This window comes from Sinocyclocheilus anshuiensis, unplaced genomic scaffold, assembly GCF_001515605.1.
Source record: "Sinocyclocheilus anshuiensis isolate Anshui unplaced genomic scaffold, SAMN03320099.WGS_v1.1 scaffold67, whole genome shotgun sequence".
In the NCBI taxonomy this organism is placed as follows: domain Eukaryota; kingdom Metazoa; phylum Chordata; class Actinopteri; order Cypriniformes; family Cyprinidae; genus Sinocyclocheilus; species Sinocyclocheilus anshuiensis.
Window position 1 is genome coordinate 3,238,802 of NW_015552546.1, and position 16,662 is coordinate 3,255,463.

A 16,662-nucleotide genomic window follows, 5' to 3' on the forward strand; every position below is an offset into this window, starting at 1 on the left:
TTCCATCCTGATGATCCGACGATAGCTGCTCGCATCTCAGCTTGTCTAACAGACATTTCTTGCTGGATGAAGGACCATCACCTTCAACTCAACCTTGCCTTGCCTTGTGGTTCCATCAAACCCATCATTTCATCACAGTTTCACCATTCAGTTAGACACATCAACCATAACGCCTTCAAAAACAGCCAGAAACCTTGGAGTTATGATTGATGATCAGCTGATTTTCTCAGACCACATTGCTAAAACTACCCTGTCCTGCAGATTTGCTTTATTCAACATCAAGAAGATCAGGCCCTTTCTTTCGGAACATGCTTCACAACTCCTTGTTCAAGCTCTTGTTCTGTCCAGGCTGGACTATTGCAATGCTCTCTTGGCAGGTCTTCCAGCCAGTTCTATTAAATCTATACAATTAATCCAGAGCGCGGCAGCAAGATTAATTTTTAATGAGCCGAAAAGAATGCACGCCACACCTCTGTTTATCAATTTGCACTGGCTACCAATAGCTGCTCGCATAAAAAGGCATTAATGTTTACTTACAAAACCACCACTAGCTCTGCACCGTGGACCCCTTTCCCTAAATTCATTACTTCAGACTTATGTGCCCCCTAGAAGCTTGCGTTCGCTTTATTGTGCCATCCCAGAGAGGCACAAAATCACTTTCACAGACTTTTAAATGAAATGTTCCCTCCTGGTGGAATGACCTTCCCAACTCAGTCCGAGCAGCTGAATCCTTAGCCATATTCAAGAATCGGCTAAAATCACATATCTTCCATATTAGCACTCTCTATTCTAATTCTATTCTTTAAAAAAAAAGACTTGCATTAGACTTGCATTTACTAACTGCTTGTTTTCTTTAAAAAAATAAAAATAACACTAGCTTCTCTATTCTTTTTGTATTCTATCTTTGTTTTCTTTTTATTTATAATACAATTAACAAAAAAACAAAAAAAGGCCTCTAAAACTAGCTTGCTCTATTCTTTTTGTATTCTATCTATTTTCTTTTGATTTATTATATAATTTAAAAAAAAGAAAAGAAAAAAAACTTGCTACGTGTACTGCGTTAAACTAACTATATATAAGCTATATATATATATATACATATATATATATATATATATATATATATATTGTTTGCAACCCAGTTAACAAAATTGTTCTTTTTTTTCTTTTCATTTTGTACTATTTTGTACACTAAAAGAGTTATACATTTCCAGTCTTACAGTAGCCTACATTTAGGCTAAATACAAATATGGATGGCCTACTAGTGATCAAAAGGAGATTTATAATGATTTAATAATGTTTAATATTTTTATAGATTGCAATATTGCATTTTTGGAGCACTTTAAATGATGTTCCTCACTGATTTTTATTTAAATGTGTTATATGTTTGCACACGTTATAGACAACAAATCAAGTTTTTCTTTAAACGTGACATGTGACACGTGGCATTTTTTTGGACTGAAATATAGATAGCAAAATATATTTTTAAATGCTTTCTAAAAATATATTTATACATTTAAAACATTAAAAAATATACAAAAAATGGCCAAAAATATATTTACGTAAATATATTTTGAAACATATTTTAGCAAATATATATTTTTAGACATTTTTTGTATATTTTGAGATATATATATATATTTGAAAATATATTTTTTGCTGTATGGGAAGCTAAATGCAATGTATTTATTTATTTGTTTGTTTGTTTTTTTTTTATTAAAGTTTTTATTATTTTTTATTTTTTTTTTAATCCAAAATAGGTAACAGGGTTGAAGATAAGCCTACATCTTTTAAAAAAATATTTTGGGACCAAATGCTGGTTTATAGTTACTAATATAATTATATGTCCCATAAACTGTCCCATAAACCTATTTTGGTAACAGGCTTGAATGGCCGATTTTGATAAATACAACCAAAACTATAATTTGTGTAAAATTGACTGAGAATATTCGTTTTCTCAGAAAGGTTTCAGTCAAAGTCTGGACACTTTTATATAATTTTAAAAGTTGGATAGATGTTAACAAAAAAAAAAAAAAAAAAAGCGAAACATTAGAAAGATGGATAGAAATTTTAAAAAAAAAAAAAAAAAAAAAAGCGCAACATTAGATAAAATCTTCACGTTACTAAAATTGCAACACTGCTTTATACCCTGTTCAAGTACAAAAGTGTAAATATTAGATGAATGATTTTATTTAGGAAGACAGACCCACCACCGTGCAAAGAGACAATCGATCAGCTAAAGGTATTTACCTGCACCTCAACCGGCTTTTTCTCTTCCACCACAACAGGCTGCAGGCAAGCACATATTGGCATTAATTTTGCAATAATCTACAATTCCTATGGCACTTTACACTGGCCGTTTATCCTAGCAGGGACAAACACTGAGTCACTGGTCACATAAAGCCTTACAAGAGCCTCCGGTCGCTGGATAAATCTGATGTCAGTTATGAAGTGGTGGAATGGAGAGTCACATGGTTTAGTTGGCGGCTGTTGTGACATGAGGTAATGGCTGCTGTCAACATGATGTCACCATAATGGACCTTCACAGATTCATTCATTATTTCCAATGAGTTTTCCGCTAATTGAATGGCATAATGTATTATGCCTGTGTGGGAAAACATTGCAAACACATTTTCTACCTCATTATGCATTATTATGCATTATAACCAGAGCCTAAAATTAACACTCGCCATACGCCAAATGTGAGTGAAGATCAGCATTGGTAGGTATATGAAACTGTGTTGCACGCCAGTTGGCTGGTAACTTTTTTATTAATTCTAAAAATGCCAGAGAATGCGATATGGTTTAGCGTGATTATTAAATTGCAAAGACTGAGTTGTACATATATAAATATATAATCTGATAAATAAGCACTTCTTTCACGGTTTTCAGTCAATGCTGCTTCACCTGAACTGTGAGTTGGAGTCTCTTACAACATGAATAATTAATGCAACATGCGCCAATCATCATTATTACCAATATTATTTATTGGTATTATTATTTACTTGTTATTATTATGTTATTATTAATTATTATGAGATACTTTACAATTCATTAGTATTACAGTAATATTTTTTATTGATTTGTTTACTTTTTATATTTTGATTAACTACTATTACTACTACTAATTATTATTATTATTATGAAATTAATTATACAAAGAAAAACATTATTATAATGAAATACTCAATAATATTATAGTGATATTTCTTTATTGATTTGTTTACTTTTTATAATTTGATTAAATAATAATAATAATAATAATTATTATCATTAAATCCATTTTTTAAGGAATAGTACATGTTTCCCCAGTTTGTTCTGCCTGTTTTTTAAATGAAATAATGAACATACAGTTTCATGGCTGGTAAAAAATGTTTATGACATAAATTTTGGCATTGGCAGGTGTGGCAAAACGTTAGATTTAGGCTCTGATTCCAGCTCTCTCACACAAAAGGAAAAACAACAGTAGCTCTTTGTATTAATTAGCATGTCTGGAGTTAACAGTATTGGGTCAGTTCTGTTAATATCAGAAGAGCCTGTGCTTGTTATCATTTACCACTCCTGACGTCTTAGCTCTGGCTCCACTGCTGGTCGCCGCCTGAACTTTTGACACCACTTTGCCTAGCAACACCTCAAATTCACATTACTCTGTTATAGTGTGCCACATACGCTACATATAGATTTGAGATGTATAATAAGAGTCCAGGCCTACCCCAGAACCAGACAGAAAGACTTTATTAATGTGGTTTATTGTTACTGCTGTCAGGTTCGAGCTTACCTTTGAACGGAAGAGTTTGCTTAATGCTTTAGTTTTGCTCTTGGCAGATCCCTCTGCTTTTGTTGCAGCTGCTGCCGCTGCTTTTGTTGCAGACGTTTCCTCTTTCTTCACCGCCGGCTCTGCTTTGCTTTCCATCTTAGGTGGAGCTGGGGGAGGAGGAGGAGGAGGTGCCTTGGGTGCTTCCTGTACCTTAGAAAAGAGTGCAGTTTGTTTTATTTCAAGCATAAAACGGCAGGTAGGTATACATTTTTATTTATTCTTTTATAATGCTTCATTGTCAACAAAGCACTTCTCAAAAACAATTCTTTTTTACAGCAGCTTTCCTGTGGCGTTATTGTATCGCTTATGGTGTTTGCGAAAATATGATTAGAAAAACGTGGAAATATTATAAAAGCAATAAAATATGTGATGTAAATGAAATGGCTCACATCTGTTGATGGTGCTGGTGGGGTCTCTTTCTGTGACTGAAGAATAAACATGAGGACAATAAATATTATTTAATCACTATATCTTGCTATAATATATAGAGGTTTTTTTTCACCCAAAAAAATCTAAGCTTGAATTATTTATTTATTTAGACATAAATCTATAAATGCATAAAACTATACATTCATAAATGCATAAATAAATAGCGCATGCTTAGATAAATAAATAAAACAATCAATGAATAAATAAAAACATTTTTTTCTAAATTTCTATTTTATTCATAAATTCATAAATAAATGAAACATCCTTAGAAAAACAAACAAATAATTAAATTGTATATTTATTTTGTATGTATTTACTTATACATGTATAAATAATGCATGCTTAGATAAACAAACAATGAAATAAAATAATACATTTTGTATTTATTTTATTAATACATTTATAAAGCATGCTTAAATAAATAATGCATGCTTAGAGAGATTAAAAAGAAATAAATAAAAAAAATTGATTGTTTATGTTATATGCATTTATTCATGAAAAAATGTCATAGAATATCATAAATTTGTATAAAAACATGCTTAAATACATTGATAACTTAATACAATTTGTATTTATTTTATATTTATTCATAAATGTATAAATAAAGCTTACATACATACATTTTTTTTTATTTTATATTTATTTATTTATAAATTTATTATGAATGAATAAATGAATAAATTAATGAATGAATGAATGAATGAATGAATTTAGGGAGTCATATCAAAAATGAGTCATTTAAAAAATATTCAGCCCTATAATAATTATTAAAAACAATCCTCTGCAGAAATGAAAGCCTTATATTATAATAGATTATATTATAATATAATAATATTAATAATATTATGACAATCATTTCAAACCTTAAAAATTACAATACAATACAATACAATATAATATAATATAATATAATATAATATAATATAATATAATATAATATAATATCTCATGAATATGAACGAGTAATGTTGTGACAGTCAAGGTTTTATTACCTGCTCTTTTGAAGCATCAGGAGTGGCTTTGGCTTCTTTGCTTGTTTTGGTCGGAGTGACCTTCGCATGCAGAAAAGAGAACGGAGACACGTAAACATTAGAGTGACTGTGAAACACCATCAGAGTGGCGTGTTTAAGCATATACTGCTCCTTCAGGTACTCCATGTCTCCAAACCGGGCCTACTCATCGAAGATTGAGATATCAAAAATATAATGGGCGTCTGTCAAACCCAGACGCAGTTCAGCCGAGCTGGCTTTGCCACAGACACAAAGAGCTCGCTGGCAGGGGCCGATCCGAACATGTTTCTGCTATTGAGTCAGCCATTGTCCTCTGGAGATGGCGTAGGCCTTCCCGTGCTTTATCACAACTTCGAATGCACAGGCCTCCCTTGTGAGCTCACATTATGCAGCAAACAAAAGCCTGCCACAGTCTGACATGTCCAAAGGATTGATTTAGCAGAGTTTAACAGATTAAAGACGCAGTATAACAAACACCACAATGATGGAGTAAAAATGCATCATTGTAGTCTGGCACAACATGTCTAGATTGTTCAGTTAGAGACAAATGCACACTTGTTATGCTTATAATTCATATTCCATAAACACTGCGTGGTTACGTTTCTCAATAATATTAAAATTGATCATTGTAGCTTAGTTTAAAACATGCATTTCATTTGAAAGAGAATTAGAACTGCATTCAAAAGTATTAAAAGAAACAAAGCAATTCAAATGTACTTACAAATGTTTTGAAAAAGTTCATAACTGTCTTTTCTGCTGCTTTGACCTCCTCTGACGGGTTGTTTTCTTCTGCGGCTTCCACAGGACTGGGTTCGAGAGCTTCAGCCTCCGGCTCCGGCTCTGCGCTGCTCTTTATGTCCACTGGATCCTATAGACAAATCCAGAGAATTAGCCCTTGGGAATGTGTTACAACCCTTACAGCTGATGTGCAATAGATGCATTGAAATAGGGGCACAATTCCATCCATGCCTCTGCCTACTCCAGCCAGCGGCAACAATCATCCTTTTATTAACGCCTGTTTCCCCCCCTCACTCATTGATATTCAGCAATGTGCTGGACTTAACGTCCTGCGTGTGCTTTATCTGAGGGTAAAATCTGTCATATTTAGATTATACAGTATGTGTTTTGCTTGTTATATTTGAGTGGAAATCAGTTATGTCGAACATATGACAGATGGAACTCCACAACAGCTGGTTGGTGATGACTGGTGTACAGTTACAGGGGCTGTTCATTAGTTGTTAGATATTATTTGCATTTCATGCAAATGTAAAATACACAAGAAAAAGACAAAACAAGCACATCTGAGACAGTTAAACTACCAGTGAAATGTGTGGAATATCTTGAACATGACAATGAGTTCACTTTACTCAAATGGCCTCCACAGTCACCAGATCTCAATCCAATAGAGCACCTTTGGGATGTGGTGGAACGGGAGATTCGCATCATGGATGTGCAGCCGACAAATCTGCAGCAACTGCGTGATGCTATCATGTCAATATGGACCAAAATCTCTGAGGAATGTTTCCAACACCTTGTTGAATCTATGCCACGAAGAATTAAGGCAGTTCTGAAGGCAAAAGGGGGTCCAACCCGGTACTAGCAAGGTGTACCTAATAAAGTGGCCAGTGAGTGTATATGTTTTATATATACCATTCAAAAGTTTGGGGTAAGTAACATTTTAAATAATATGAATAATAATTAATACAAATTTAGAAAGGCCACAGAATATTGATCAATATAAAGACATTATATTGATCAATGTAAAGTTGATCAGTAAAGACATTTATAATGTTACAAGGATTTTTTTTTATTTCAAATAAATGCTGTTCATTGAACTTTATAATCATCAAAAAATCTTGTATTTTTGTTTCCATACAAACATTAGGCAGCAAAAATCATTTTCAACACTGATAATAATGCATTATTAATAATTGAGCACCAATAATAATTGACAATTAAGCACCAAATTAGCATATTAGAATGAAAAATGAAATGTATTCAAACACAAAACAGTTATTTTAAATTGTAATAATGTATCACAATATTACTGTTTTCACTGTGTTTTTGGTTAAAAATAAGAGATTTCTTTCAAAAACATAAGTAAATCTTAATTATTTCAAACTTTTGACTGGTAGTGTACAGTAAATAGAGACAACACATTTATGGGTTTTGATTGTAGTACGTTTCGATGTCATCTTCAGGAACAAATCTGATCGTTGATGTTAATTTTTTGTTAATTGATGACAAGCATCTTGAGGAAAGGAGCTAGTACATTTGCATCTTGATTGAATGGCATGCGGTGAGTTCGTCCATGCTGTGGCTTTCTCGTCGGTATTGTAACTGACCTTATTCAGACATGTGAGCTCATCCGGGCAAAGCTCAATCGTGATGTGAACAGTGCTTTCATCAGCACATACATCGACACTGAACGCCTTATATGAAGCATCTTCTAAAACCTTAGTGCACACGGACCTCAGCTGGGAAAGCAATTGAGAAGAATCTACTGAATCACATTTACTTTTAGTGAGCGCAGGTTCTTCTAAACGCCCAGAGATGTTCACTGGCTCCTCAATGATCTCCCAGCTTTCCTCATCTACAGCCACCAATCCATTAGCTGCTTCTTCTTTGGCAATCAGCGCTGGTTTCACAGATGATGTTAATGGTTCCTCTGATGTTGTTAATGATGTCTCCTTGAACTTGTTCCTTTGAAGTTCTTCTGACTCTTCTGCATCAAGGCTTTCTTGTTCCTGAGTGATCTGCAGGATTTCCTCAACAATATCTGCAATTTCTTCAGCAACTAGCAATGGCTCTTCAGCTCCAACGACTGGTTCCTCAACATGAGACAAGACCTCAATGGTACCAACTGCTTCATCAGCTACTTTCGTCAGGTTTTTGGAAATAGGTGCAAGCTCCTCATTCATATGTTTGGTTCCATTTGGTTCGTTCTCACATGCTTGTTTCTTTTCATCCGATATTATGCTTTCAACAAGTTGTATAAGTTCTTTGTCTTCTTTCAAGGCCTTGTCATCCTCCTCAGTCTTAGGTTCTGCATCTTCAGACTTCAGATATCCTATATGTATCTCGCTGGCTTTTCTTTTAACTGGCTCTTCAGTTATTGGTTCTTCCACAACAGCTACTGGTTCTTGTGTAGCATGCAAATCTGGATTTGAGGAATTCTTTGTCAAAAAACTCGAACTTATGAGTTGCGCGGGAATGGCGTCAACCAAATGCAATTTGATCTTCTCTGCGACTTGCTCAAGAATCTCCTTTTGGTCTGCATTAATGAAATCCTTTTGGAATGAGAAATTGGTCAGAGTCAGAGTGCAATACATTTTTTGCGATTTACTTGGATTTGTTGTTACCTGGCAGATGCCCGGCAGAAAACTTCAGGTATCCATAACCATCAGCTAAACATATTAAAGCATTATTGGTTTATGATGAATGTGCTTCAAGCTTTTTTACATTATACATTTTCCAATGTCAAATAATGTTTCTGTCCACACTAATAATAGCAAAAATGCTGTGCAATGTGACAAATCATAGCTAATTATTAATATTTGATGTTTAAAATAAAGCCACGTTTCACTGTAGACAAGGCTACCAGAGAAATCTAGTGACTGGGGAAAGGGTTCAATAATAAAAAAAAATAAATAAATAAAAAAAAATTTGTTGAAAATTTATTCACTCTCAGGCCATCCAAGATTTAGATGAGTTTGTTCCTTCACCAGAACAGATTTGGAGAAATGTAGCATTACATCACTTGCTCAGCAATGGATCCTCTGCAGTGAATGGGTGCCGTCAGAATGAGAGTACAAACAGCTGATAAAAACATCACAATAATCCACACCACTCCAGTCCATCAGTTAACATCTTATGAAGCCAAAAGCTGCATTTTTGTAAGAAACAAATCCAAATCCAGGCTTTTTAACTTCAAACCATTGCTTCTGGCCAAAATATGAGTTCATAATCCATAATAACGCTTTCTCCATCAGCTGTCAAAATCCACCCACATATTTAGACTTTTTGGACTGTTTTGGCTTTTAAACTATGCTCGATCTGTGCATATTTCTCTCCTGATTCAGAAAAGAAAACTTTTTCACTGGAGAAAGCATTTGAGCAACAATTTAAAAACATTTAATTGATGTTTTACGTGTTTTACGTCTAGATGGATTTGTTTCTTTCAAACAAGCAGCTTTTCACTTCACAAGACATTAACTGATGGAATGGAGTGGTGTGGATTATTGTGATGTTTTTATCAGCTGTTTGGACTCTCATTCTGACGGCACCCATTCACTGCAGAGGATCCATTGGTGAGTAAGTGTTGCAATGCTAAATTTCTCCTGTTCTGATGACGAAACAAACTCATCTACATCTGAGGGAGAGTAAATTTTCATTTTTGCAACTTCTACTTACAGTCTGCATGTCGATATTCAGATCCACCGCTTTGGCCGGTGCGTCAACTGAATCGTTGTTTTCTGCTACAGGTTTCACAGGTTCGCTCTTCTTTTTGAACATTTTACCAAGGAAGTTGGACACCTCATCTCCACTGGGCTTTGGGGCTTTTTTGGGTGGTTCTGCATCTGTTGTGACTGTCGGTTTTTGCTCAGGGGTCGTTTCCACATGCGCAGGTCCGTTGGCTTTACTGCTGTCTACCTCCTCTTTTTCTGGTGGTTTTGGTTCATTTGTGACAGGCACTGGTGGGGTTTCACTCTTTTGCTCCACTGCTTCTTTTTTGCTTGTCTCTAGACCAAAAACATGAAAGAAATGATGTATGCAGTGTACAGGGACAATAATATCTATTGCCTTCAATCATTTTGACCAGTCATAAATCATAATACACACCCACTTCTTATACACACTTGACATTTCAAAGGACATTTGAGGTTACAGCCAAAATAATGCAAGAGCACAACTATATTCAACAAGACAAACGCGTTTGCATGCTTGCATAAAGTAGGTTTCTGGCCTATTTCTATGTGCATTGTACAGCTTTCATTCTCTCATAAAATGTGCATGAACAAATGCATGCATCTGCATTCTATACATATCACTAACATTTTGCATTCAAGGAGCATGGAACATGTACTGCATTTCACTTCTATAAAGGCTTTGTGAAAGTGTTAGCAACAACAAACTAGCAATGCACACAAAATGCAAATTAAACATTGCTTTATCCACCATGCATGTGACTACAACACCCAAAGTTTATACAGAGCTTTGAGTCATGTTCTTGATTGTGGGTTGACTTGCTGAGTTAATCCAAACAATGTAAATGCCTGCCAGTTTAACTTTAAGTAACTCCTGTAGATCCTTACGTTGAAATTACGAGGGACGATATATTTAGTCACATGAACAGAAATGTGCTGTATTTCAGATACATACCAGGTTCAGTTTTATCTGGAGCTGGTACTGCATGTCCATTTAGCTCTCCATTTTGGACTTTTTTCTCAGCATTTGCCTGGTGAATGATATTAGTTAGTTTCATGATCTGTTGTTCTTTTACCTTATTTTAGTTTCATTGAGATTCTATTATGGTGTATATTTTAGTTTTTATTTTAGTATTTTCCATTTTAATTTTAGTTAAAAGTTTTGGTAATTTTGTTGTACGTTTTTGTCTTTTTTTTTTTTTTTTAACATGTCTGTATAGTTTTTCTTAATTTAGTTTCAGTTAGAATTTTTGAATTTGGAATTTATTTCAATTAAATTAAATTTTTATTTTAAGATAAAAAGATTTTTTGGTTTTTAATTTTTAGTGATTTTTATGGTTTTAGTTTAGTTAATTAAAATAACCCTGGTTTAATTGTCTCAGTAAACATAAAGCTATCACATGAGTTTAATGTGATAAAGGTTTTAATCACAATTAAATTGGAAAATGAGAATTATTATAATTTATATGAATTTATAATGCATAATGTATAATCATTTATAATCTGCCTTTTCTGAATGGAGAATATACACAAATATCTACCAAAACAAACACATAGCTGACATAAAATTAGTTGCTATACACTGAAAACTATCGTCTACAACAAAATATTATAAAATATTACTAAATATTATATTTGTACTTTTAACAACTGTATTCACGATGTTGCTAAATGCTGAAAAAAATTAAATGCTGGGAAATAAATTATACATTTTTCTTGTATATTTCACTGAAAAACATAGATGTTGCATAAAGCTATGTTAATATAAAATAATTTAAAAAAGAAAAAAATTCACCTGATGTTTTTTCTGAGTTGAATGTTCGTTTCCCATGGTCGCTTCAACTCAGCAGCTAAATATCAGCATTGACATCGAAAATAGTTATTAAACATATATATGATGAAAATATGCACAAATCATTTTTCATAGGTCTGTTACATTGAATCATATCACAAGTCCTAATTAGAAACACTACAGATCGCTGCAGGGTGGAGTGCCTCAGGACCTGTTTTTGTAAAGGCTGTAGGTTCAATCCCATGCAAGCTTGATAATTATAAATACTAAATACTATTTATAATTACTATATCTAACACACAATTGCATATACTGATTTAATAAAAATACTAAAATTAATTAAAAAATATTTGCATTTACCTTTCCACTGTCTTGTGCACCAAACTGACAATTAGAGTCAGTGTACAATTTCCAAAGCTCGATTAAAGTAATCTCCAGCAGTCTGCTGTCTGTCAGCCTGCGTGTGTACACATATACCTGTCCTAAGAGAGGGTGGGGCTCAAAACTTATTACCTTAAGATACTTGTGAGACAAAACCTGGCCTATGAACCTATTAGCACTGATGAACTCATGATCATGTCCTATTGTTTCTCACTGATGAGCTATTCCACCTAAATAAAGGTGACATGATTATCACATACTGTACATCAAAGATAAGGCATCAGACGTCTCATCCACTGCTTCACTCAAAGCACTGAACCGGAGAGAGCGTCAGGCTGATCTGAGAACAGCCTGTTTTGCAGGTGTGGTTGAGCCCAAACAGGATGTGTGTAGAGGATATAGCAAAAGTTTATTTGCGCAGTGTGACTCCCATCCAGGGCTTGAGTACAGAGTACATGACATCAGGCTTTACCAGCCTAAGCCTTTATTTATTTAATGATTGCTCACCTGCAGAATACATGGGAAGGAACATAAAAAGCACTTAACTGTAGGAGTTATGATGTGAAAATGTGTTCTTTTGAAGTTTCTATTCATCAAAGAATCCTGAAAGAATCTGGTTTCAACAAAAATATGAAGCAGCACAATGGTTTTCAACATTGTTAATGATCAGAAATGTTTCTTGAGCACTAAATCAGCATATTAGTATGATTTTTGAAGGATCATGTGACACTGGAGTAATGATGCTGAAAATTCAGCGTTGCGTCACATGAATAAATTACATTTTTATTATTGTAATAATATTTCACAATTTGACTGTTTTACTGTTAATCAAATAAATGCAGCCTTGGTTTTTAAAAGTACTGTAAGTTGCCTTAAAAATTAATATCAGTGTCAGAAAGATGATCATATTTTGATATATTTCAAAGAGCATCTTGTGCTTTAACTGAAGAAAAATCCAAAAAGTTGTTTACATTAAAACTTAAATTAGATTTTAAATCCTAGATTTTCAATGTGATATTATTGTAGTTTTTATTCATATTTTCAGTCATATTTTATTTTTCTTATATCCATTTTCATTTTCATTTTAGTTAAAGCTTTAGTTATTTTATTTGGTGTTTTTGTAATTTTTTGTTTTTTTTTGTAGAGTTGACAAGTAATAGTAACAAAATTAATGCTGTTTTATATTTTATTTGAATTCAGTCAATCTTTCTTTCTTGAAATAGTTTTAGTTTGAGTTTGTTTAACTACAAAACCCTGTTCTGGACTTCACTGAAGATTCATTAACCAGACTATTTGATCTTTCCAGCCTGTTAAACTGATCAGTTTAAGCTCATTAAACATTTTTGTTGATGTGTTTGGGTATCATGATGAACCCTGGTTTTGATCATCGGCTCCAGATTGTAAAATAAATCCTAAAGCAAAGTACCATCTAAATACAAAGCATTTGTTCAATAGACTGCTGCACACTACAGTGGCTCATGTTCAATAATATGGAAACTATATTTTGACTTCTAAAGCAAATATTGACATATGAGATGCACTGCAATTCATTTGATTAATTAATCAGTATATTGTAAAAAAATAAAATCATCAGACTTAATTTTGAAATATTAACATACTTTGACGATGCGTCTCTCGTTATTAGACTGTTTGAAAAATATAGGAATAATAATATAGAAAAAGTACTTCAATGCAAACCTTGACATGAAAAAATACTATCATTGAACGAGAAAAAAACAGACAACAAAAGTAGGTATAGGCTTACATAACGTTGACTGTTCTCCTGCATTGTGATGTGATGTAATCACAGCATAATTGATACGATACGATATGATACGATACACTTTATTGTCAGAGTGAGTCTGAAATTTGTCTTACGTTACAGCAGGTTCACTCAAGGTTACAATACTTTATCACATAAACAACACAGAATGCAGAGCTTTCACACACATACAAAAAAAAAGAAAAAAAAAAAGGACATTTACTTTTTATATGAGTTATTCAGCGCTAATACAGCTTGATGTACAAATGAATTCAAATTAAAATGAATTGATGTTAAATACGTGTCATTGTGAACCCCTACTTATATTGCACACCCTTTTTCTAGATTGTTTTAGCATAAATTATCAATCTACTTGACCTTTACGATATTTTCTCAACATAATACAATTCTTTACATGGCACAACATGCATAAATACAGTCGAAACACATGCCAACTGTCTCCTACAGGCCCAGTCAGGCCATTTCAGTCATTTCAGTCCATTCCCATTAAATTCAATTAAATTCAATTCACACATGGTCATTTGAGCTGAGGAATCCTCTCGCTTTGCCAAAACATACTGTAAACTCTTTAATATCTTATGAAATGAATGTCAAACACTCTAATATATACAGCGCGCTGCGTTTTCCTATTCAACAGAAAGCATGACAAGGAACAAAGGAGCAGATCAGCAGAGGGTGAGATTTTGTCATGTAAGCGCCGTTCATGGATACAGAGTCACATTGTAAATGTACACACTGGGGGCGAAAAGCAAATTCCTTCGTGGTCACCGTCAACTCGATCTGCCACCATGAAAGGAATTCTTGCAACATGCTAACAGCAAAAAACCTTGAAAAACCTCAGGCATTCCACTAAATCATCCAAACGGAGCATATTTTCATTCAGATATAAGGCTGCACAGAAGTTTTCACATTTATCGAATTAATATTTGTCATCGATAATCAAATATACACATGTAAATTAATGACAGCTATTAAAAACAATCATATATGTTGAGAAAAAGCGAGGAAATTGCATATCATCCCAATATTTGTCTTTGGGTGTAATGCTGTTTACAAAGAGGACGTTTAAGAAACTAGCACTGGCAACTACAGCGAGTTTGTTCAGTCAGGTTGTGTCTGCTGTCATTATGTTAACTCAATATTCAACAGCTCGAGTCCTGCACGACTTACCAGAAGCACACTGGACACTCGATCCCATGGCTATTCTGTGGCTGAAAGAGATGGTTCACCCAAAAATGAAGATTCGGTCTTCATTGTCTGTCGTGCATTTCTTAAAAACATAAAAGAAGACATTTTGAGATGTCAAGATCGGTTCAGTTTTTCTACTTAGCAATACAAAGATTGAATTGAAAAAGAAAATGCATCAGATAAAAGCACATAATAAATCACAAATGCATTTCAAAATGACTACAAAAAACCATAGGAACAACCAAAATAACTACAGTAAAGATGGAGTTTATCCAGACAAGTCAGTTTGGCAAAGCTGAATGTAAGTAGGCCTATGGGGTTTTCTTCATATGGCCACTTGTGGCCCTGTGGATTTTTAGAAAGTAAACAAGTAGGCCTTCAATAACATTTAGTTGTGAAATATGACATATTTTTAAGATGCTTATTTATGTATTATTCCTGGTTCTTTGAAAAGGCTACATCGACAGGTATATAGGTGGAAAATGGAAATCAATACCTGGGACAAAAAAAAAGTAGGCTTCTGGTTCAACTTCAATCTATGTGAAAATAAATCTACTGTCCAGAAGATGTCAGTAAGTGTTCTGAAAATCCTACCCACAAAGAAACGGTGGATAATTTCAAGAAAACCGAAATGCAAAACGTAAGTAATCGCAAGACGCGTTTAACGGTCATCTTTATCGTAAATTCTCACGTTTTTTTTTTTTTGTTGTAATATTTTGATTTATATTTTAAATGTATGTACATTTACAACACTATACTTTGTATTATATCACCTTTGCATAAAAAAACTAGCTAATGCGAGGGTGTTTCTAATGCAGCGTCTATGAAAGGGATGCAAATTTGACATCGTTCTCTTTTCTGACTGCCGTTATCAGTCTCTCTCAATTTTTTTTCCTTTTTTAACAGTCATGAAAACACTATCGTGGAGTTTTTCTTTTGCTATTTGAGCAAATGGGAATGCTAAAAATATATTTGTGGTAGGTCTACTCTCCCATTCACTGCTGTTGAAGTTAACCTAACTGTGACGACTTCCGCTGCTGAGAAATCCAGAAATGTGAAAAAAAGGTCCATATATTTAATTCTCCCTCTGACAAAAGTAGCACGTTTTTGAAAAGGCAACAGAAGCTCGCAACAAACTCGTGAATGCCCACGTGCTCCATTCCGTCGCGTGCACGCAGTCCGCTTCCCGTTCTTCAAGATGGCAGCCACCATGAAGAAAGGAGTGGTATGTGTTCAAATACACGGCTTTCTGTCTACATTCCCTTCGTATGTTTGCCCTTGTTTAGTAACGTGCTAGTGGCTCCGAAACAGCGAAAACAGTGAAGGATTGAGAGAGCAGAGTGACTCTGGAGAGTGTTTGTTTTCACTGGTTGAGAGAGCAGCTAACGTTAAATGGCTAACGTCACATTATTGTGATGATCGTCATGACTTTCTGGCATTTGCTTTTAATTTTTATGTACATACAAGTTCATCTTTCAGCTGTAAATCATTTTCCTTCTGCTTATGTGCAAGTAAATATCTGCTAGCGTCACTGTGTGCTTATTTCATAAAATTACAGCTTTATGCCTATTTTATATATGAAGTTTATTTGCAAAAACAGAACTCCGTTTAAAAATTTTCAAAAATCATGTTTTTTATTATGTTATGTTTTTATTGCGTTAGTTAGCTGTATTTTTAGTTATTTTTTTAACCTAATCAAAATAACCCAACTGCAGTTTGATTGAGATGAATTGAAATGCACAATGAAAAAACATGGTTTAAAAATGGAGTTATCTGTTTTTGCAAATATATATGTATATATGTATGTATGTATATATGTATATATATATATATAT

At 33.7% G+C, this 16,662-nt stretch overlaps 3 protein-coding genes across 7 annotated transcripts in view; 1 reads left to right on the forward strand and 2 right to left on the reverse strand.

The window, feature by feature from the left end:
• The window catches only part of LOC107664208 (neurofilament heavy polypeptide-like), a 16,261-nt gene extending 4,329 nt beyond the window's left edge, over window positions 1-11,932 (reverse strand). Inside the window, exons 1-10 of one of the 3 annotated variants that reach the window (XM_016454707.1) lie at window positions 11,836-11,932; window positions 11,479-11,533; window positions 10,639-10,714; window positions 9,670-9,998; window positions 5,978-6,124; window positions 5,239-5,298; window positions 4,207-4,242; window positions 3,779-3,967; window positions 3,557-3,631; window positions 2,251-2,289 (exon numbers count right to left, since the gene is read on the reverse strand). In XM_016454707.1, coding sequence (XP_016310193.1) covers window positions 2,251-2,289; window positions 3,557-3,631; window positions 3,779-3,967; window positions 4,207-4,242; window positions 5,239-5,298; window positions 5,978-6,124; window positions 9,670-9,998; window positions 10,639-10,714; window positions 11,479-11,514 — 987 coding nt within the window. In that variant the 5' untranslated portion in view covers window positions 11,515-11,533; window positions 11,836-11,932. The remainder of the gene's footprint in view (window positions 1-2,250; window positions 2,290-3,556; window positions 3,632-3,778; window positions 3,968-4,206; window positions 4,243-5,238; window positions 5,299-5,977; window positions 6,125-9,669; window positions 9,999-10,638; window positions 10,715-11,478; window positions 11,534-11,835) is intronic. The other 2 variants (XM_016454708.1, XM_016454710.1) reach the window with 2 other exon arrangements.
• Window positions 7,392-8,785, reverse strand: LOC107664209 (uncharacterized). The gene has a single exon (XM_016454711.1). The coding sequence runs from the start codon at window positions 8,586-8,588 to the stop codon at window positions 7,479-7,481; it is 1,110 nt and encodes a 369-aa protein (XP_016310197.1). The 5' UTR covers window positions 8,589-8,785; the 3' UTR covers window positions 7,392-7,478.
• A 3,466-nt stretch (window positions 11,933-15,398) lies between the features above and the next one.
• LOC107664135 (prefoldin subunit 4-like) overlaps window positions 15,399-16,662 on the forward strand; it is a 4,906-nt gene continuing 3,642 nt past the window's right edge. Inside the window, exon 1 of one of the 3 annotated variants that reach the window (XM_016454594.1) lies at window positions 15,399-15,467. In XM_016454594.1, coding sequence (XP_016310080.1) covers window positions 15,459-15,467 — 9 coding nt within the window. In that variant the 5' untranslated portion in view covers window positions 15,399-15,458. Of the gene's footprint in view, window positions 15,468-15,831; window positions 16,053-16,100; window positions 16,339-16,662 lie in introns of those variants that run through there. The other 2 variants (XM_016454592.1, XM_016454591.1) reach the window with 2 other exon arrangements.

Coding starts and splice junctions, on each gene's coding strand:
- LOC107664209 (XM_016454711.1), bottom strand. CDS start 8,588: ATGTATTGCACTCTGACTCTGACCAATTTCTCATTCCAAAAGGATTTC.